This window comes from Nothoprocta perdicaria, unplaced genomic scaffold (genome assembly GCF_003342845.1).
Source record: "Nothoprocta perdicaria isolate Ctin4 unplaced genomic scaffold, notPer1 scaffold_4, whole genome shotgun sequence".
Lineage (NCBI taxonomy): Eukaryota > Metazoa > Chordata > Aves > Tinamiformes > Tinamidae > Nothoprocta > Nothoprocta perdicaria.
The window spans coordinates 6,608,140-6,630,801 of NW_020455643.1; the positions used below are offsets into that span (position 1 = coordinate 6,608,140).

The 22,662-nt window shown below is 41.3% G+C and overlaps 1 protein-coding gene across 2 annotated transcripts in view; it reads right to left on the reverse strand.

Annotated features, from left to right (window-relative positions):
• The window catches only part of GNB4 (G protein subunit beta 4), a 58,276-nt gene that overhangs the window by 4,273 nt on the left and 31,341 nt on the right, over nt 1-22,662 (reverse strand). For both annotated transcript variants that reach the window (XM_026045132.1, XM_026045133.1), the window contains exons 2-9: nt 7,649-7,746; nt 4,651-4,689; nt 4,299-4,405; nt 3,228-3,291; nt 2,377-2,539; nt 2,119-2,185; nt 1,804-2,005; nt 489-705 (exon numbers count right to left, since the gene is read on the reverse strand). In XM_026045132.1, the coding sequence (XP_025900917.1) occupies nt 489-705; nt 1,804-2,005; nt 2,119-2,185; nt 2,377-2,539; nt 3,228-3,291; nt 4,299-4,405; nt 4,651-4,689; nt 7,649-7,705 (916 nt within the window). In that variant the 5' untranslated portion in view covers nt 7,706-7,746. The remainder of the gene's footprint in view (nt 1-488; nt 706-1,803; nt 2,006-2,118; nt 2,186-2,376; nt 2,540-3,227; nt 3,292-4,298; nt 4,406-4,650; nt 4,690-7,648; nt 7,747-22,662) is intronic.

Genomic DNA, 22,662 nt, shown 5'->3' on the forward strand with positions numbered 1-22,662 from the left:
AAATTTTAAAACACACTTTTACAGGAGAAGGGGAAAAAAATTCCTATGGGGGATGCAAAAGTCAATGCAAATTTCTTAATTTGGTAATTCTTAATTCCACACATTTCAGTGACATACCATTTTTTGGAAGTTATAATTTAACTCTACAGGGTGTTCTTTAGCCTCAAAAGCTGCCATCTTCCAGCACAGAGACATATAATGGACAATGCCCAGTAAAAGGAGCATCTCACTGACAGGATCACTTATTGTGATGTGTAACACTAGAACATGAAAGATGAAAGAAGCAATGCAGTAATAACTGGAAGATCTGATCAAATGCAATAATAAAGGACAGAGGAAAACAGTGGTAGCAGGAAGAAAGCAGATTCCAAAGCATCAGGAGCTGCACTGAGAATGAATTCAAGGAATTAGCTCCACAGAGGTTTTGGAAATCCTTTTTGTGCCAAGGAAATGGGAAGCTCCGTCTCGTTTCAGTTCCAGGCACCCACCTGCTCTTTCCCCTTTCAGGGTGTCCCACACGTTGCAGTTGAAGTCATCGTAACCCGCTAGCAAGAGGCGGCCGCTCTTGGAGAAGGCCACGGAGGTGATGCCGCAGATGATGTTGTCGTGCGAATACATCATGAGCTCCTGGTCCGCACGCAGGTCGAAGAGGCGGCAAGTGGCGTCGTCAGAACCGGTGGCAAACGCGTGTCCGTTGGGGAAAAACTGCAAGTTTCAATCAAGAGACAGGAGCTTGACACCACAAAAAGATGCTGGGCCTGATGTGAGCAGCCTCACAGGTTGATCTTACCCAGCGGGCTGGATAAAGGCTTCATGAGGTATTTAAAATTAACAAACTCCTCCTCAATGGGGACCTGCCCCGGGACGTCCTGTATGTGGGGGACGCTGCTGCACGGGGTCTGGGAGACACAGAACTTCCCAAGCCAGAAATCCCTTCTCCAAAGCCTCCTCCCAACCGAAGCCAGTCCTGCAATGACCGTATTGACTGAAAGGGGAATGGAAGGAGCTCAACCCAGATGAGGGCTCCCATCTAAGTTTAGGAACTGCCTTTTTTCTACTGCTCATGCTTTTGGTATTTTCTCAGCCTTAATCATTTTTCCTGTTTATCAAAAACAGATGCAGTTTAGGCTTAGGTTTCCTTCCCTATTTATCAGGGCTTGTATCTTGCAGATCAGAACAGAGTGTTTCAATGATAGAGAAAATGCAAGCCAGTTTGTAAATGGCTCCCTACATGATTCCAAAGATGAATATTCAACCCAGGCACTGATTTTAAACTTGGCCTTCCCGAACATTTTGCTGAAAGCTCTTCCCAATGGAAGAAATCACGTGTAGCTTTGTTAAACAAGAAAGTTTAAGATGGGGACACCTGGCTATTCCTCACGACAGATCATGTTAACAAGAATTTTCAGTTTTAACATGCTGCCACAGGGAACAAAGTTCCCCTCCACTCTACGCTTCTAAATTAAGTAAATAATAAAGGGGAATTGCTGCACTGAAGGCCTCAGCTGTTGGGCAAGGCAGATCTGAGTCTATTTCAAAAACATTTCAATCCATCACCAATACTAGTAATAAGAAGTGTTATATATGAGATGATCAGTTATTAAAAAGTGGTTATTCTCCTAATATTGAAGAGCCTACCTACTTCCCCCCCAAGAAGTGATCGTTCTATACAATTGGTAATCTCTTCCCTATCTGGGACATTTGTTTTAAAAGCAAGGTAACAGAGTACACTATAAGCTGGCCTTATTCACAGCTCTTATCCCCTTGACCCCCCATGTGTGGGGAAACGGGGCGCTTGCTCACACAAACGGCGTTGATGTCCGACACGTGCCCGGTGAACGACTGCCTGCACATCCCGTCGCGGATGTCCCACAGCTTGGAGGAGGCGTCGCAGGCACCCGAGACGAAAGTCCTCATGTCCGGACTTAGGGAGAGACTCATGACGTCCCCGGTGTGCCCGGTGAACGTGGTGGTCTGCTGCCCGGTCTCGATGTCCCACAGGGCGCTGCGGAGCAAAGGAGGGCGTTAGCACCGCGCCATCAGGTAGAGGAGAGCTGCAGTTAATTAAGGTAAATTAAGTTGTGGGAAAAGGGGGAGGCCAAGAGCTCAGAAACTAACCAAGTGGTGTCTCCTGAGCTGGTGACGATTTGGTTGTCATCTAGGAAGCGACAACAGGACAAATATCCTAAAAACAGAACAGTTAGGTTAGTTTTACACCTCAGGGAATGACTGAAGTTTAACATCCCGAAGTAGGAATTAAAGTTTTCCCGTCTCTAACATGCAAACCAACCAAGTTATTTCACAGCACACCTCAGAGTGCAGCTGTTCCACTGCCCGCAACGAAAAGACCCAAGTGGGAAGCAGGGCAGGCCTGACCTGTATGTCCGGGCAGCTCTCGGCTCACTCTCACGTTGCCCTCCCTGGTTTTCAAGTTGTAAATGGAGCAGATGTTGTCCAGGCCGCCGCAGGCCACGTAGTTGCCCGAGGGAGCGTAGGCGCAGGTCATCACCCAGGAGGAGCGCAGGGGGATGGCGTGCATCTGCACACGGAGAGGGGAGAGGAGGAGGGAAAAGGGAGAACGGGGAGAGACGGGAGAGGAGAGAGCTCAGCCGCCGGCCTGCACCTCGGTCGCACGCCTCCACTCACGTGGGGGAACCCCCTTCATATTTACTGACCAGCAAAATGGGTCTAAACCTAAAGAAACACAACAACCCCCTGCTCTACCCTAATTTCTTTATTCTGCTCTTCTCCGAATCTTATTTCACACACACACACACACACACACACACATCTATGTGCACACTGGACAATTTGCAGCAGATAATCTCTCCACACTCTACCTAAACTTCACTCATTTGACTTTTCTTCTTCTTCCTCTAACCCCAAAAGCAAAGTATTCTTGTAAATTCTGAGGTTATATGTTGCTACAATTTAAAGCAAACCAAAAGAATTCATTTCAGAAGCAAATTTTTCAGGGCATAAAAACCACAAGCTACTGTACTAGCAAAGTGCAGTGAAGACATTTTGCATTACACAGAACTAACTCTGCAAGACTGACACGTCTTTAGGAAGGAGCTGGTCACAAAAGGAAGAAACTAAAACAGGAAAATCTTAAATTACAAAAAACACTTTTTCACTTTTAACTTGCAAACATGGAAAACCAGTCAGCAAAGTGCTTAAATAGACAAATTAGGCATGAATTATTGTTATGTTTTATAAATAACTACCTTATTTGTTGTATAACTATCCCAAATGATTAATTTTCCATCTTGAGAGGCACTGACTAGTAGCCTAAATATAAACACAAAAATAGAATGTTAATGTAAAATAAACCAAAAAAAATAGTTCTCAGAATAGACATATGTCGTGCATGACTACCAAGTGATTCAGAAAGACTTTCCCTATTTCCCATTGCTTATTTATCTTTAAGGTCAGCATTTGTTGGAAAATCTGCAGAGAACTGTGTATTACCTGCAAGATGAACCCCCACTGTGCACAGGGGCTCGGGATTAACAACAGACAAGCAAGGTCTCTCAAGGCACATATTTTATAAACTCTCCCACATTTGGCTTTTATCTTTCATACACTAATATTTTAACTGTGGAGCTATACAATGACGAACACTAAAGCTAGGGGAAAAAAAGTCTCAAAGGCCGATTTTAGAAATACTTCTTTCTGGACTATATGAGGGAGAACAGAACATATGGGTCTACTAATGTCTGACCATTAGTTGCTTCAAACAAAAAACAGAAACCCAAAAGAAAACCCACAAAAAAAACCCACTACCCTCACAGGGGTGCACAACAAAGTCCCTCCCTACTAGGGTACCCAGTAACTTTACTTGCTACAGACACAGAATCTTTTTCAATTAAGTAAAAAAAAAAAGGAAAAAAAATTGAGAATATGAAGACCAAAACATACTTGAGATGCTATATAATTACTTGACATTTTGGGAATTACAAAACCCGTCATCGCACAAATGCGCCCCATTAGATACTCTCCACTTCAGGGGATTCACACAACTTCACTTAAGCTAAAAGAAGGAAAAGTCAAGACCTCTGTGGTAGGAACAAGCAAAATTCCTGTCACACAAATCTTTTCTTTTACTACTTACTATACAATCCTCGCTGGCCTTAAAAAGGCAAAATATCTTTAAAAGCAAACAAAAAGCCTCAAGTCATGGTCCATGATCCCCTGTGAAGGTACAAAGACAACACTGCTCCCCAAACTGATATTAATTCTTACACAGAGAACCCAGACTCCAACCCCAAGCAGATTTACCAATCTCTTGCACAAACCTCGAGTCGGAGCCCCAGTGCATGGCATAGATTTTGGCTAGGTGGCCTCTAAGTGTCCGCCTTGTTCGCATCTGGATTCGACCCACTGAGTCCAGGCTTGTGGTGATCTAGAAATAAAGAGAATAAACCCCAGAGATACTGAGGACTGTCTTCATTTATTATCCAACACAGAGGCACGTGTCATTACCAAATGCTTTAAATAAATAAATAAATAAATAAAATAAAATAAACAGTAACAGCTATGGAAATAGTAACAGCTATGAGAGTTTTCTCTCAAATATTTACAGTACTTTTTAAAATTTCAAAGCAGAACTTACTTATTTGTAGGGTATAGACAGGATCAAGCACATACCTGAGCAAGAGTTGTGTCACTGCACGCTTTCCTTGCATCCTGGAACAGAGAACAGAACAAGCTGAGTCTAAAATGCAACCTGAGCATCAACTGACAAAAGTGACTAACAACTGGATAACTTTAAGCTGGGGGCCACAAATCCTTGTAAGACAAAAAGTCAGAGGGTGACAACTTCTGTTGCAATGTACTTCTGCCACCCTAACATCCTACACTGCCCAGGTCATCTAAAGCTCTGGCAAATAGCTCGTTTGTAACAATTATGGGCAAACAACTCATTTGCTCTGTCCTAGCAGTGCTGACATGTTCCTTTTCTCCAAGCACCAGTCTCATCTGGCCTGCAGAAGGGATGGGGTTGTGGTCGCCTTCCACACATTTCTGCTTTCTCCGTTATTTCACACTGCATGGTCCTGTGAGCTATTCTCTGCACATTATTCCACTCTACCAGAATAGGCCCGACAAAAGCCCGACACACAGGCTATTTTCACAGCCACTCTTGGAGATCAACATTTTTTTCTCATTTGTATGATAAGAGCAGTTGACTGGACACCTTAAACAAGTGAGTCCTTCTGAGCCTTATTTGCAACAGGCAGGCTTTGCAAAACCTGATTTCAGTTGCAACTGACTTCTGTAATCAATGAAGACACTTAAAAAGATGCTTTAAAAGTCTTCTGGCATATGTTTATTTTGACCACCCTTTGGAGCTTTCTTCATATAAAGTCATCTTGAGAGTGTATTAAGTCATCTCAGCTAATTTAAGTGTTTAAACTGTAGAAATATTTATAAAACACTGTCTGGAATCATGTGGGGTTTAAAATACCAGAGCAGCAAATTCCCTGGCATACAGGATTTGGTTCATACACACAGAAACACATGGGTTTTAAAACAGATTTAATTGTTCAGTTTAGCTGAAGCACTTGAAGATGTTCAACATAAAATGAACTCTGAATGTAATCTCAACTAACCAGAACTTTCAACAACATCGATACATGAGGCTACTTGCTATATGACTGACCTAGTTGCAGAACTGCAGGTAAAACAATCAAAATATGCAAGAAAATCTATTGCCTTGATAAGGAACTGGTGGATCTGTGTGTTTAACACACACTTAGCATTTATATATTTTCAAGGAGTTTATATAATATTTTATATAGTATTTTTACTCAATTCATTCACTTTGAGATGCAGTTTGGCTGCGTCCAAAACTTCTGCAAATCACATTCTGCACTTCAAATCTCTAAGTGAGGATAAGCATCACACGGGAACTTTATTACAGGCAGAAACAGGAATCTACTTGATTTACAAAGCCACTCTTTATATTCTGCTATCTTCATCATCCTCTGATATTTCAAACTTCTTGCACTTGAATTTCTGTGGTCTTGTTTCACTCATCCTGCACACTGTACTCGGGTACAGAACAGAGCAACAACTGTAAGAACTGCACGTGCAGGTGAAGGTAAACACACCAGCTAGATACTGTATATAAAAGAAAACACTTCCAATATTTGGAAAACACTGCAGACTATAAAAAGTCGATTTGAAAACTGGCAACACTGCACTGCAGCTTATTCTGCTTCAGGAATCTGCTATGTACAAACACAGGGTGATTTTTTGTGATTATATTACTAAAGTACCAGGTAAAAAGACCTGTGGCAAACTCTTACCTAAACCGAAAACACCAAATGCTGTTAGCATTTGATGCCGAACAGCACATCTTTTCTAGAACTGCATCGAACAATAAACTCTGGAAAATGACCAACATACTGAATATGCAGACTTAAATAAACTGCTTTTATTCTACAGCCTGTATCTAGCCTTATTCTTCCCACATCCAGAATAAAACAGTTGCTTAAAAAAAGAAAAAAAAACCTGTCTCCTGATTTAACAATCAAGATAAAAACACAGGTAAGTGATTGAGTTATTTAGTCAGAAAGCTTCTTGAAACATGGTATTTTAAAACTAAAATTTGCATTCTTCTGCAGAGTTGCTAGGAAGGTTACTCTGTGCTGGAACTGACTGGCCTCAGGTTTGGCTTTCATTAAGGTGCTGAGTTAAACAGCAACTATAGGACACAGACCCCTGCATGGATGATACTGACCACTCACGAAAGCAGGATTTTTCATCCAAAAGCCCCAACATGTAAAGCACATGTACTGCCCAGCTGATGCTAAAATGCAGCCTAATGTCAATGCTCTAAAGCCGCAGATCACCCCAAAATAGCTAGTGCCAGCAGATGCTACATTGAAAGAGGGAAAAAAAAAAAGACTGGAAAAATATTTGCAAATAAATTATTTCCACAGAAATAGAGATCATATAAATTTATAAATGCCTTGTATTGAGGGGAAAAATATTAATACAAAATACTGTTGGAGATTCTTATGCTTATTATGTTACATAGTTTTCTCTCCTGAGAGCTGCACCACCGTCTTAGCAGGCAAACCACAAGAGTTCCTTGTTAAACTGAGTTGGTGGCTGGCAGCTAACACTCAGTTATCTACCAGAGTATTTTGAACAAAAATGTAGTGGATGTGGGAGGAACCACATGTTAAAAATAAATTCATGTGAAACACAGAAATGGAGCCTATAGATGTGATACCAACCCTGGAAAGCTTTCCTCACACTGAGCTTTAATCTGCATTCTTATCAAAAGAGTGACAATATAGTGGTTATTTTCAGTGCAGAAATAAGCTTTCCTAATAGTTTTGAAATAAGATTTCCTCATAGTTTTGATCTCATTTTGCTGTGCTTAAGTCCCAGCAAATTGCTGCTTGCTTTTTATTTATCTAAAATTTAAAAAAAAAAAAAAAGCATAAACATACAAACACTGGGAGTGACAATACATACTATATTTCAACAGGAAATAAAACATTTTCTCCAGAAATATTATGAATGGAGTTTCACAGGCTCCCTCTTATTCAGGGCAGCACGTGATAGATCTGGTTGCCTTTTTCTTTCAAAGCAGAAACTCTGTCATGAGGAATAGGGAAGCAGCAATTCTTACTCTGATTTGATTCCGCAGCTGCTCTGCCTCCTGCCGTAACTGCTCCAGCTCACTCATCTTCTCCAATCTGTTTCTCACACTGCACTAGTGAAGAAAACCTGCCAATGAGAGGGAAGAAAAACAAGATTGAATATCACACTGTTTTTTTTAAGCTATATACATAATTTGATTCTGTCCTTAGAAAGGCTTCCAAATAGATACTCCCTTTAGTAGATTGTCTAAAAAAAAATTAGCAAGACTGAAATTATTTATATCCCTGCATTACTGCAAAAAGACAGGTTAAAAGGAGTATATTTTGAATATTGAAGCAACTGTCAACAGAAACACTGACTGCACTACAAAGATCACTAGTGAATGAGTTGCAGCTCATTCCCCGCTGCCCACCTCCAACCTCTCACGACCATCAGCCTTCACCCCAAGATGGCAACAGAGAGCAAAGCCCACAAACACTTGCCTTGAGAATTCAGCTTCCAACTCAGCTGTGCTACGATACAAGCACCTTTGTACAAGGCTCCTGTTCAGTTCCAGGTGGAAAACCTCAGCCCCAGATTCCAGGTGAACCAGCAGCTTCCTACACTGCCTGCACTGACCGTGGGCAAGCCACAGTGATTGCATTTCCAAAGCACCCCCAGCAAGGTGTGGGAGTAAAGGGATGAAAAGATTCTCAAGAGCTTCCTCATGTGGGTCCAAAGCTGTGCTGCTCTCACCAAGGACTCGGCAAAAATTCACACTCAACAAAAAGGTCGACAGACAGCCGAAGTTTTTGTTCTCCCCCGAAAAATCTTCTCAGAACAATTTTCCTTCATCCTTAGTAGAGTAGTGCGGTGCAGTACCAGTGCAGAGACCTTGCAATTCTACTCACCCATGTCTAGAGCTCAATATCCTCCTAATTGAAACAAAGTGAGACAGAACCTTGCTCAAGAATAACCCAGGCACTTGCTTGTTCTATCACGAAAGATGGAAACACACCAGGAATGCTTGTGTTTTCTCTTCTCTTACACCTTTTCAAAACGCACAAGCACTTCCAGCTTGTAGAAGAAATTCAAAATACTGATGACAAAATGAAAATTAAGAGAAGAAAGGAAAGAAGCAGGAAGGAGAGGCTATTAAAATATACGCTAAATATTCAATTTAAACATGAGAGCCAATACAGTAATGTCCACCTTATGTAGTCCACCAAAAAATGGCCAAAAAACATGGGAAAAACACACAAATGTTTCTGTTAAACCATAGAGCTCTAGGCAAATCTATTTAGTCTAGTTATCAGTACTTCAGCATTGACATTTTCTAAAAGACAAATTCTAGAAGGGTTTCCCCTCTCCCACATCTCTCAAATGTGACATTTTACAAAGATGTTGAGAGCAAAAGCTTCTGGTTCAAAGGAACTTCCTAGAAAGATAATCATCCCTGGACCGTCTTACGCAAGTGCTGGAGAGCTATGAAACCTGCTATTCAAGAAGCCTCCCTGCTTTCACAGGGTAACATAGAGCTCATTTAACAAACCCAACATGCACAAACTGGATCCACTCTGAATCAAAACTGGTCATAACTGGCAAGAACACAGCAGCCACTGGACGGCCTAGCCAATATTTTCCACTATATATATGGAAACTATAAAGTTCCCAACTTTGCCATGAACTACCCATGTTCAACTACTAAGACTTCAGAGTCTTAGAATACTCAAGGAGTCCTTATTTGCCATCAATTTTGCCACCAATTCATAAGCCCAGGCTACTTAGCACTGCTTAACTACAGAACATAAAGTATAAAAGGAGTAATCAATGCTAATGTCCAACTGCAAAAAATAAAGTATTAAAAACTGTAATCGCTTTAGCACACAAGCTGATCACATGTCTTTGGAGTCCTTGAAGTTCAGCTACAATTTTAACACACTTGTTTGAAACACAGACCCACTTTCATTCTGACTATTTCAAATGACCTCGTTTTTAACACATTTCCCCTTCTTCTGCTCTAGAACCCACACAAAAGTAACACAGACCAAAGAGTGGATTCAAGCACACACACAAGCAAGCCAAGGTCCCTGCCAGGGTGAGAGCAGCCTTGAGCGCTCTTTGTAACTGCAGGTAACAACATTTTTAAGACAAAAGCTGATATCTCAAACCTTCAGAGCAGGGAACTCAGCTTCAGCCCTACAACATGGAAAGTACTTCACTGCTCTGCAAACATGAACTTCAAAGCAGAAAGACTTTTGTCATTAAGAGGTGACCTAACTATGAAACCAGATGCCTGCATTGCCAGACACAGCAGCTACAGACTGGGCAGTTTTCTCCCTCTGGGTACAACCATGAGCCCAGCAGGAAGCAGCCATGACCTGGCACTGATGACACTTCTGCTGATGACCTTTCTGCACTTCAACCATAAAGTCAGTGTTAATGTCATCACTAATAAATCAGCACTGCTCATCATTAATGCCACTTCCATACAGCTAAACAGCTGCTCAACTCAACAGCTGTGAATTGCAATAAACCTGTGCAAGTTCCCGCATGGTCATAATCCAGCTTCAGAAGTTCCCCCAACCACCCTCATCTTAAAAACAAATTCCTGAACAAATCAAAGGACAAGGAGTAACCATTTAAATCACTGCTTTAGCTAAGGAGTCCTAGCATCTCCGCTGTAATTTAAAATTCGTAAGGTCATTACAGTTTGCTGCTACTACTCAGCAGAAATGCAGCCCTGTTTCAAGGTCAATGTATATCTCAATGAATACAACTGCTTCCAAGTCATCACAAGGGGATACAAAAAAAAAAATCTTGGACTTTTAATTAAAATATTTTTATATATATATATATATATTAGAAATTGAAAGAGTAGGGAGTAGACACTGATGGATTGGTTTCCCAATACACAATAAACTCAACAAGCAGCATGTCTGAAGTGCTTTCACCTTGTACTGAGTGCCAGAATCACAACAGCGGCACTGCAGAAGATAAGTCCACACTTGAAATCTGTGCAGGCAGAGCTGTGATGGTTATTTTACTGCTTTTGCTGCTACTGTGATGCAATTAGAGAAAAAGAGAGGAAGCCATAATCGAGAAGTAGCTAGCATAGACCATTAATAAAATCAGATTTACTTGTTGTTAGAAACAAACTAGTGAAATGGCCAGTGAACCCTGGTGAGAACCCAGGACTGAGATGATGGGCAGTAATGACGAACCAGGAGCGACAACCTATAAATCTGTCTTCCGTGTGGAGGAACATGTCATCACCACAACCTCCAAGTGCTACCCTCAATTAAAAACAATATAGTTTGTCAGATTAGTTTGTCAGATTAATTGCTAGGGCTGCTTTCGGAGGGCTTATACACATTGCAAAGACTATACTATACATCATGAAGTTCTCTCACACAACAAATTAGTTAAAATTCACTTGATTTCCACTCTAGCTGTACTAGGGTTACAAAGAACACATGCTCTTTCTACTTCCCCTTGCAGAAAGATCGAAACACAAGCAGTAAGGAGCATTTCTCCATGGCCTGGAAAACTCTTGCTTGCAAAACCACGTGGTTTTCTGCTAGAGCTCATTCTACAATACTCGGAACTGGGATGCCCACACCAGGCATTTGCTTCCATGCCACTACGAGTAATGAAGAAGCCAGGAGTCCTCTTGTCATCTCAGGAAGCTGAGGATAAAACAACATATGCTTCTCTGACTTGTTAAGCTTTTTAATAAAAAAAAAAAATGCACCCCTTTGCATTGTGCAGGGGAAAATACACACACATTCACTTTACTCTAAAGGCAGAATATCAATGCAACCTGCTTTTCAACAGCTGCAAGCAGAAATCCTTACAGAGAACCCTGGTGTCTCTCCTCAAATGCACATCATAATGTGCGTAGTATATGGTTAATAATATTACTTGCAACAGCAAAGAGGCCTTGAGGTAAAGGGAAAGGGGAAGAACTTTTTGATAATATGCTGCAAAATATCTAGGCAATCAGGAAATGGGGTTGGGGCCACAACGTGCTTCCCATTAGAGGCAGCAATATAGGGAGGTAGCTGTGAGGAACAACTACTGTGTGATAACCAAGACGGTCCCTTCTCTGCCCTCGTAACAGCAATGTCATTTGCAGGCTGAACTGCATCTCCATATAATTTTTCTTGGCAGATCTATACTCAAGTGAATTTACTGCCACCACAATAAACTACCTCCTGAGGTAAAATAATTAACTAAGTAAGAGTCTGCAGTACCTAGTGTCAAGAAAGCCACGGGCAAGTTCGAGTGCTCCACAGATAATTATCTCTTGCCCTGCTCCAGCTTCACTACCTGCTAACGGTCTAATCCTTCATTATAAGAAAAGGCAGTGACAAAATCGCACAGGTTCTTGTCTTAAAAGTACTGTCTCTGTAACACTTAGACATTTTGACTGGAACACCACTCTCCTCGTTTGCTCTGAACTTTGCGTTCAAGAAAGTCATTATAAACAGGCCTGGAGACTCGCTGTGAACAGAATCACCGAGGCCAGAAGCTCTGTGCTAAGTCTGCCCTGCAGCACGAGAGGACGCGGTGTCTGCACCAGCTGGGCACAGGGAGCTCGTGTGTCCAAAAGGGAGCTCCAGGCTCCTCTCCCAGGAGCTGACCTGGAACGGAGGAGGAGGCGAAGAGCGACTCGGCCCTGGAAATCCAAGAAATGGGCTGATATTTGCAGATCACTAGAAATAGTGAGACATGTAATGATAGGAATCTTCGGTTTTAAGAAGTGCAGCTATTTCTGGTCTGGAGATGATTACAGTTTACAAAGAGGCTAAGAAATTTGGTTTCTTAAAGAAAAAGAAAAGAAAGAAAAAGCACGTGTTTTCACTCGCCATAGCAAGCAAAGCTCATACCCACCTAACAGCACCGAAAAGGCAGGAAAAAGAAAAAGTAATGCATTAAAGAAGGGTAAATACACCCCTCCCCACAAGAAAGCCCCGCTCTTTTGGTATTTTTGTACCCACCATTGAGGCAAGCGAGACAGCAAAGAACACGTGGCTGAGTTCTTAAAAGTAATCCACCAAAGACCTACTCATGCAATAACTTTATTTTAAATAAAAAATAGTCCTTAGATTTCAAATAGGTACTTCGCTGTACAAATCAGCTCTAGTTTCTGTAAACTCGTAAGATCTCACAAGCAATAAACATGTAGTGACAGCAAGGAAGACCTGAAGTTTCACACAGCTTTCATGTGATCACCCCCGCAAGCCACCACACAGGTGGCTAAACATAAGGAATGCTAACTACAGCGCTTCACTAAATATAGGGAAAAAGACACCAAGATATGCTCTGGATCTTTTTTAAGCGAGCTATATTGGTACCTCGTTCCCACAAACTCAGGCTTCAGTCCAGCAACTATTTCATATATTTTATATATATATATATATCTATATATATGCTCTGAAGTTGCCGGTGTGAAGTTATCTGCTTGTTTTCTGTACTGCCGACAGCAAACGCATGCTCTGCTGTCTAAGCAAGCAGTGCGAGATGATGGGATTCCTGCTACAAAGCTGAACTCTTGCAGCACAGTCAGACGAAGAGTTTATATACTCAGATGTGCCAAAAGGAACGACAAAACAGTTCCACGTTTGGTGACACTGCTAAAGACTCGAGCACATTTATTCATTCACTTGTGTCTCCCTAAAGCCAGGAATACAGAAGACCATACTAGAGGTTTTATTTTGTAATAGGCTGAATGGATTTGATGTGTTCAAGGAGAGATTCAAACTATATAAACTTTGACATCATGGCCAAAGCCTTATGTGAAGTAAAATCTCTACCTGCTTAATAACTATTTAACATAAATACATCTATTTAAAATCAATGCATCAATTTTGTTTTGTAATTGCACATGTATTAAAAAAATACTTTGCTTGGCATTTTATGTTTTTTATTTAATAGGGCAGACCTATGGTCAACATACAAACTCACCGAGGGTGGGGGGGAAGAACATATTGAACTTCTTTTTTCCTGTATCTTAGCCACAAGTTGTCTTCCCCTTGTTTCTCAAAGGCCTGATCTCCCGCTCAAGTTTCAAAACTGGTCTGCTGTGCGCAGCAGCAGAATTACATCACTGAGCAACAAGGTCAGAGCACAGAGATTTTACACGAAAGAATCCGTGTAAGAAACTGTACCAAGTAATACGGCTACCAAATCCAAGAAGACAGAGATGTAAGTTCAAACAACACTACAAAAAATGCCCTAATTGTGCCCATATGTACATTCTTAATTTACAAGCACCTCCAGCGCATCTCTCTCCTTATATCCCCATCACATAACAAACCTCTGAGAGGTGCCACCTCTGCACAATAACATTTGAGGCATTTCATTACAGAAACAGGAGATAATTAATGAAAAAATTGTTTTCTAAATGTCATTACCCTGAAAGCCCCGACCCAAATCTTTTCCTCAGCACTGAGGTTTCCAGTTTGGGGGTGGCAACTCCAAACGCGTGCGGGCTGGGCTGGAGCACCTCCCGTGGCGGGGCTTGAGCTCTCCAGCCCTCAGCCTCCTGCTTCCCCGAGAACATAACAGGAAGCAGCCTGGGTGCGACCCTGCTCGCTGAGCTCACCGCTATTGTTGCACTTCTGCACACTTTGGAAGTGTTTTACAGCGCTACGGCTCCATTAGAGCTGGGGTACAAAAACAGGAAACAATCAAGCAACGCCTCTCAAGAGGAAGGGTATAGCAAAGCGTATTTAAAATATCCGTTTCTCTTGAAATTTTATTATATAAATACATATACACACAAAATTTTAGGATCTGTTAAAGGTACGTGCATGAGATTTGGGAAGCACAAGCTGCAAAAGAGCCTGATGAGCGAGCAGAAGGTCCATGGGACAGGACTCCAGCGCTGTCTCTTTGAGCGCCAGCTCGCATCACCAGTGCAACCCCACCCACTAGCTGGGTGGAAAAGGAGGTTTTAAATCCACACCACTGCTCTCTTCCTCCCCATCTAAACGCTTTGTGCCCCTCCGCTTCATCTATGCTTTTTTATACACACAGATACATAGTTACTTAGCTTGTGGTTTTAACTAATGCTGAAAACAAAGCCTGCCAAGAAAATGCTTGTATTTACTGCAGTAACTACTTGGAGGTGCTACAGAAGTAAATTTGAGTCAGATAAACAAATATAACTGAATTAACTCCAGTGCTGGCAGTATTCAGTTCTGGTGCCACATACTAGCCCAGCTGCATGTGCCTCGCTTGCAAACGAGAAACCAAATCCACACGCTCATCAGCTCAACCCATAACAGCTCCTGTCTCTACACCTAACCATAAGTTTGAGCAATGTTTCCATGGAAGACAAATAGAGCAACAAATATTAAGTTTGTAAGAGCGGTTACAAAACAGCCAAAGGAAAAGGCAGCTGAGAAATTAGGGTGAAGCAATTCTTACCAAGTTTACCACCAAGTTAATAGTGACTTGGTGAGACCTTTATTCTTCCTTCACAGAGTAAATGGACAGTTTACCCAACTGCCATCCTAGGCTCAGATATATAAGAGTTTATTCCTGAAGGTCAACTTACTTTGTAAGCCAGGTACTTTCACAGAACATACACAGAAAGTCCCTGCTTCTCTTTGCCAACAACATCCCAAAAGAGGTAGCCAAAAATAATTAAAGAAGAAAAAAAAGGTTTAAACACAAGGCTGAGGAAAAGCATAAAGACATCCAAGGAAGAAGTCAACAATAAAATCATACTGGCTTTGCAGTTCACAGGGTGAAAGAAGAGGCAAGAAAGATCTTAATGACACAAAAATATGCAGTCCTGAGACAGATGGACATGGTACCAGTCTAATTTTTTTCCTGGGGAATGAAAAATAGACAATTCCAAAGTGAGCCATGAAACTATTATTTGCATCTACAAACATTAGGTTATAATTGCAAATTACGCTGCAAGTTTTGCTATTCAAATTGCACTGCACACAGACTGACAATAAGTAGTCCTTAAAAAAACACATTCAAATCCATCTCAGAAGAAGATTGTTTTTTAAGGGTCCAGTAGTTAAGTATTTACTGAAGTGGCAAACTTGGGTTTTGAAGGATCTGACAAAATATTGTGGGATGAAGCAAAATGTTGTGCACGGGAAAGCTTGTCTGGTAGCTACTCACACTGTTAAGGCTATTTAAACAGCCTCTTGTTTCCCACGTATGAGCAGGCTGCACAGTTTGCATAAAATGCACTGTATATGTGAAAAAAAATCGGTTTCAAGTCAGGGAGAGGAAGAAGAGACAACAACACGAGAAACCTAATACTGTCTACAGAACATACATATCTCAAATCTACGAGCAGACTGACTGTTCATGTTACTGAAGCTGTTTCTGGCTGGCAGGTTTGGGGGGTTTCCTTCGTTGTTTTGAAGTAGAGCCCTCTGACACCCACCACGCCCAGCAGTACCAGCTATACCACGCACATTGCTTCCTTTCAGACGCACCAGGCAGCTTGCAAGAAGGATGCATCTGATCCATACGTAGCGCCGGGCCGCCCGCGCGCGCCCATGGTACCGGGTGACAGCGAGGCTTTATGCGGCTCGCAGCACCGCGCAGCTGGAACGTTCAGCAGCAGCTGTCGCCTTTCAGAGCAAAACAAGGGCCAGCAACGCCTGGGGGTTGTGCAACACTGAGCACCCAAGCATGAGATCAAACTAGGGCCCTCGGGTCGAGTTTTAATTCTGCTCCTGATTCACAATACATTTTTGGTCAATTATTTGAGACCTAAGTCACATCACTAAAGCTCTTTCCCAAACTAGGCTTCAGCCTACTTAAGTAGGTTTTTCTATTTTTACATATATATACATAAATACATAAAACCTTAGGCTTTTAAAATCAATACAAAACAAACAAAAAACCCACTCAGCTTTACAGAGAACCACTGAATGACTAGAAACCCTAGACTAGAAAGTGACAGCCTTGTTTAAGTGCTGTTTTTGACCCCTACAGATAAAAGCACAGGATTAGGAATATACAGGCTGTACAACAACTTCAGGCATCATTTGTAGTTAAATACAGTCTGATACATTGAACCTCTCCTCTTCAGAATTTTTTTAGTCCTTCTCATGTTGTGTTGCAATTTTTTCAAAAGGTCACTTACTACAAAAAGAGGAAACTGTGTCAAATACCTAAGCAAGATGATATGTTAAGCAAGATACTATCATCTGCTCTCATACATCTTTTGCTTTTAAAATGCGGTACACAAATATTGCCGTTTCTGTGTTTTCCTCACCGTTTGTAATTTAAAGATTGGTTAAAAAAAAAACAAAAAAACACTAAACATTCTTGAATTCCTAGTTTCAGAAGCTGAGCTCAAAGCAAAGCGCTATCTAGCTCGACGCAAAAGCAAACATCAGCACTACCAACGAAACCCTCAAGCAATTTAAGTGTTTGCTCAGGACCTTGGCCTTTCAGCTCTCTGACTTACTACTAGGTCTACAATTCAAGGCCACAACATTTCTGTAGAGCCTCGAGAACAACAACAATAAAAACCTACCCAAGCTTCAAAGTTAACACTACTAGGCAAAAACTCCACCTCTTCCCATTTTTAAAGGCATGTTTTTGCTCCAGATGCCCTTCTCTCTGCATTTGTAGCCAGCTATGACACATGAGCAAAAAGTAGGGACTTCCTGCCTCCACCTACCCCCATTAGGTGCTTTTCAGGGRAGTTTGGGAAAGAGCAGCAAAGAGCAGCCAGCTCCTTGCTCAGCTGCGGTGCTCTCACTTTGAACTCGTATTACATTTTACCCTGCTGTGATAAAGCAAATTCCTCTCCTATTCTTGGGCTGCTTCTTAAATAAAAGAGTTTCCCCTCTTCCTGTCCTGTTATCTCAGAATCAATATTTTGTTTGTAGGACAAAGCAGTACAACTGCAGCAGTAGCTTTACTTCCTGGCCACTTCATTCTGTGTATTTTGGATTGTTTTTTATTTAGACATCATGTATCCCAGCTACTGAAAGAATCCAGAAAGAATAACCCCAATGGACAAGTTTTTGCCCTAAAAGTTTCAGCTAGTAGAGATACATATTAAAAAAATCGCTTCATGTCAACAGTTCACATTATCCTCCTTAATTGCAAATAGTATATATATATATATATATATATATACACACACACACACATACACACACACTATATATATATATATAAAAAAAAAATAAAATTTAAAAGATAAAGTTTTTCACGAATTCATTTTAAACAATGCTCAGATAAAAGGAAAAATGGAATCACATTTGTAAATTAGTGATTTCTTTAGTCAAGATTGAAGTATATGTTGCAATAACAGAGGATATGTCAAGGTCTAAGAAATTCAGCTAATAAAGCTTTGATACAACACTGAATGTCTTTTTGGAAACGGTGTCATTTGTTGGACCCTCCCTATTTTGTCAAATGTTGAAAGTGCCACAAAACTTGATTAACTCTGGTACTTCCTGCCCTCCCTGCACCAAACAGGAGCCCGGTTTACACTCAAACAAAGTAGTAGAAAATGAACACATTTGTTTAAATTTAATTTATAATCTGGGGATTTTTTTTTTTAAATAATCATACTTAAAATTTAACTTAGCATGCTTGTTTAATACTGTGACATTATATTGCACTGACAAATCTTGAACACATTGTAAAAATATTATGTACTAGCATAAAAATACTTAATTTTAATGTAAGACTATAGACAATGAACAAGTATCACATAAATTGCATTCTAATTCCCATCTAGGTAGAAACTGGCTTTAATACAATTTACATTAGGAGCAATTGCTGCAGTAGAAAGAAATACATAGGATAGTGAATTCTATATGAAAAAATCTACATAAAAATTAACCCAGCAAGAACCAAATTCCCAAGTTATCCTGACACTGCCTAGGCCCTCTGCGAGACAGTCCAAATTTGGAAGTGGGTGAACGTGACTTGACTGTTTCCGGCCCTCAGGATGTTTAAATGCTCCGAAAAGCCTTCTACAACTCCCACAGCATTCCCAAAAGGAACAAATTCTCCGATTCTTTGCCAGTCAGGTTCGTGAGAGTATTTCAGTTCAAACAGCCTCAGGATATATCCTCTGATACAAGCGAGGCACTTAGGAGATTCTCAGGGCAGTAATAGAGAAAATACAGTTTTCTTGGAGGAAACCCTAGCACAATGACTAGCAAACAGAGTGCTAAGGATTCGAGTTAGTTTTTCTGTGAAAATGTCCAATTATTGGACTCAAGATGTGCAGCAGCTCCCACAGGTTATTGCGGGTGGCTCATTTGCTCTTTTTCAAGACAGGGAAGGGCCATGGCCAGTCACCTGCATCAAAATCTTCAATGTCTTTTAAAAAAGAAGTTCAAACTGAACTTCTGAATCCCGAAATAAAAGGATTGATTTCATGTTCCTGTTTTGTTCCTCCTCCACATTTAAAAAATAAATTCTTACAAAATAATTTAAATTTTCACATTACTCAGCTCTTTTAATACCATTTCAGAATGGCTACATTCCCAATGACTCAAACATTTGGCTTACAGTGAAGGTCCATATGATGAATATTTGTCCAAGATCCAGCATAAGAAAGAAGGGAAAACTACAGCTACTGCAAACTGGCAAAAACAGCCTCAAAATAATTAATTTTATTTAATAGCTTTAACTTGGAAGTTCTTTCTGTTCTGTATTAGCTGTATTCACGGCACTTCCTTCACGACTCAGCCCTCCTTTCCAAGTTAAGTCATTTCATGTGGAAACAAGCAGCACGAGTTCTAGTATTTGAATCAGAATTTTTACAATATGTCAGCATTTCATGTACTTTTGGAAGCTTCAGGGAAGTGAAAGCAGTAATCTCTCTTCACCGAGAAGCACAACTATTTGTAATTATAGATCCATCTACATTATTTAATTCTGTTCTTTATTCAACGCTCATTAATGTTTTCTGGACGATACTTGCCCATACTTCAACTACTGTGATTCAGCAATATCACAGTATCAAGCATCATAACTGGCATTCAGGTTGGCAACGATTCAAAACACTAAAAATCTCTTGGTCTTTTCCTTCAGGCACTCCGCAAAGATGAGGCCGTTTCACTGTTTACGTGCATTTACACAATCCCAAACACTGAAAATATCTATATCTATCTATGTACGTGGGCTAATTTAATTAAAGTTGCTTTGTACACGGCAGCTTCATGTTATCTGGAAGCCCTCTGAAGTTCTCTGCCCTGCTACCAGACATCACACCACAACCTTAAGGGAATAGCAAACATTCATGGTCCTTTTTATGATCATTTGGTTTCTGTTTAGCATCTTCCACATAAATTCTATTACAAAACACTGAGTTTCAAAATACAAGCATCTCACACAAACCTAACAATAACGATTAAATTTAATTACATATTTTAGATGAAGTGACAAGTCTGTGACCAATTAGAGGACAGATAAAATTGGCGGCAGTTAGAAAAAAAAAAATTATTACCAATAAAATTATGCATGCTCTGTAAAAAAAAAACAAGTTCTAGACACTCAAGATACTCAATTGCATTAATCTGGAAACTGATATTCTCAGACAGTAATAAATAAAACCCAAATGTCTGCATCATTGTTGTCCCTCTCAAAGTATCTATGTTCTATGATCATGTATTAAACATCAAGCTCAGAGATTTTGGGTTTCTTACCACTCTGATGAGACTCAAAATGATTCCTGACATTAGAAACAATAAATCAAATGACCCTGTCATTAGCAACACCGTCTTAATTTATGATTTCAGCAGAAAAGACAGTAACTGTGACAAATTTAAAATACTCTGCATATTATGTGTTTTATTTCTCATTTTACCTTCAAGATTTTACATTCATAAATTTTGTGGCATTTTTAAGAGTCACATAATATTCTAGGAAACACCTATGCACAGTTAATAGTCAAAAAAAAAAATAAATCTCACAATGTTTTCTAATGAGGTTAAAAATGTCAAGTTTTTCCTTAGATACTGTTGGGAAAGCTGAAGGACTTGAAAAATTAAGCACGAGATATAATACTATTCAGCATGAAGATATAGACAAAATTTTCACTACCTAACAATAAATATGGCAAACTATATTTGTAGCCAACAGTTTTCTACTAACACTGATATGACATGAGGAGTCAAGACCACATCCTGGGCACTCACTTAATGATACCAGCCACTCACAGAATGCAGGAAAGGGTATCTCCGTAACCTGAAGGCCAAGTTCTCAGGATTTAATAGGAAAGACATATTTATTGTTACATGGCCTTTATTCTCAAAATATGAATACTTAGCAAGTCATTTACCTTGTCCACTACAAAAGCGTCCACTTCTATAGAAATAATACATACTCTTGTATTGCCTATATTTTGCAATATTCCCTATATTTTGCCATATTAAACACATAGCAAGACATTTCCATACAAATTCCCTCTTCTTTCCTAGGCCTGTCTTCCAACATATATCACACCATCCTAAAGCAACACACGTCAGCTTCACCGCAGCCTGTCCACACTACCCTGCTTAAGCATCACAACCATGACAGAAAAAGCCCCACATTCCCACATCCATCAAAAGACTTTCAGTTTTAAGGGTCTGTCAGATGATGGTTTCACTTCAATTCGATGTTTTAGATATGCTCCTTATTAACTTTACTTCCCAACTTCAACCAACAGCTCAGTCTAATATCTCTGTCACTTGCTTATCAAATTAATGACCATCTTTTTACATCCCTTGCAAAGCTTACAGAGAGTCCTCGCTCTGAACGCTGCTGAGATGGGCCTAGGCACACACGTATTCCCAGTGCTACCCCGGGAGAACTCCCCAAATCCTTGCATCTCCTATTGAAACGCAGCGAAGTTTAGTCCGTTCTGGAAAGCACATGAGATGCTCTCGCAGTACGTATGCAAGCGAAGCAAGGAAACCCCTGCGAACCAGAATAAATTTGTGCTGACAAGCGGCGAAGGAGGAAGAGCACCCAGCTATCGCAGGGGAATCATTTCTCGCAGAGAAAGCGCTCTGATCTCCCACTTCAGATGCAGTAAAAAGCAGAAAACATTCGTCACAGGAAAGATCGAGCCAAAATACAGAACTCCACTGGATATTAAAAAAAAAAAAAAAAATCACTCTGAAGATTGTTTTCATCTCTCCAAACACTTTCGGAGGGAACCTGCAGAGGGTTTTTGGTTAACCACCTCCTCCCCCCTCTAGACCATTCGAGACTCTTTTTCCCTCTTTCCCAACACTCCATTTCCCAGAGACCAGGAATTATTCATAGTATCCTTTCAAAAACTGACCACGCAAAAAATCAAATGAAATCCTGTGCATTTTCCCCTCAATTCACACTCAGCTTTCAAGTCTACCATGCTCATTGCAGGAGTGAAAAAGGGCCCAGCTGCCTCAAAACTCATTTCTCTCCCAAACCTAAAATAATCCACCTAATAACAGGCAGTATGTCTATCCTCAAATCATAATCCCAAAATTAGATAAGAGGCTTAGTTCTTCTGGATTAGCTCATGGCATGTAACAGCAGACACTCGCAGGCTAGCAGACACGGGCAGCTCGGGCGCTTCACAGCACTCCTGAGGAAGGCGAGGGCACGAAGGCAGCGTTGGCGGTTCAGCACAGGCGGCAGGGGCGTTCGGGGTGCAAGGGACGCGGGTGCCAGTGCGTGTGTGCGTGTCTGTGTGTGTGTGTGTGTGTGTGCGTGTGAGTGTTCTGGGGGGTCCCCGCGCAGCAGGTGGCCCGAGGCACCCTGTGACTTGGCACTTTTGCACCCGCCCGTTCGGCCCTGGGCGACCGACCGAGCGCCGCGGGCCCTCAACGGCTTTACCGAACACGGAGCACCCGCCGCGGGCTTTAGCTGACAGAAGGAAATACAAACACACAGCGTTTTCTGAGAGGGGCATTTCCGCGCGCAGCCCGCCGCGCGGGGACGCAGTGCCCCGGGCGCGCCGCGTTTCTCGCTCTTTCCAGCGCTCCCCGGACGCCCCGCGCCCCGTCCCGGCCCCGCCGCGCCCGCGGAGCTCCCCTTCCCTCCCCCGGGCCCGGGGCAGCCCCCCCGCCC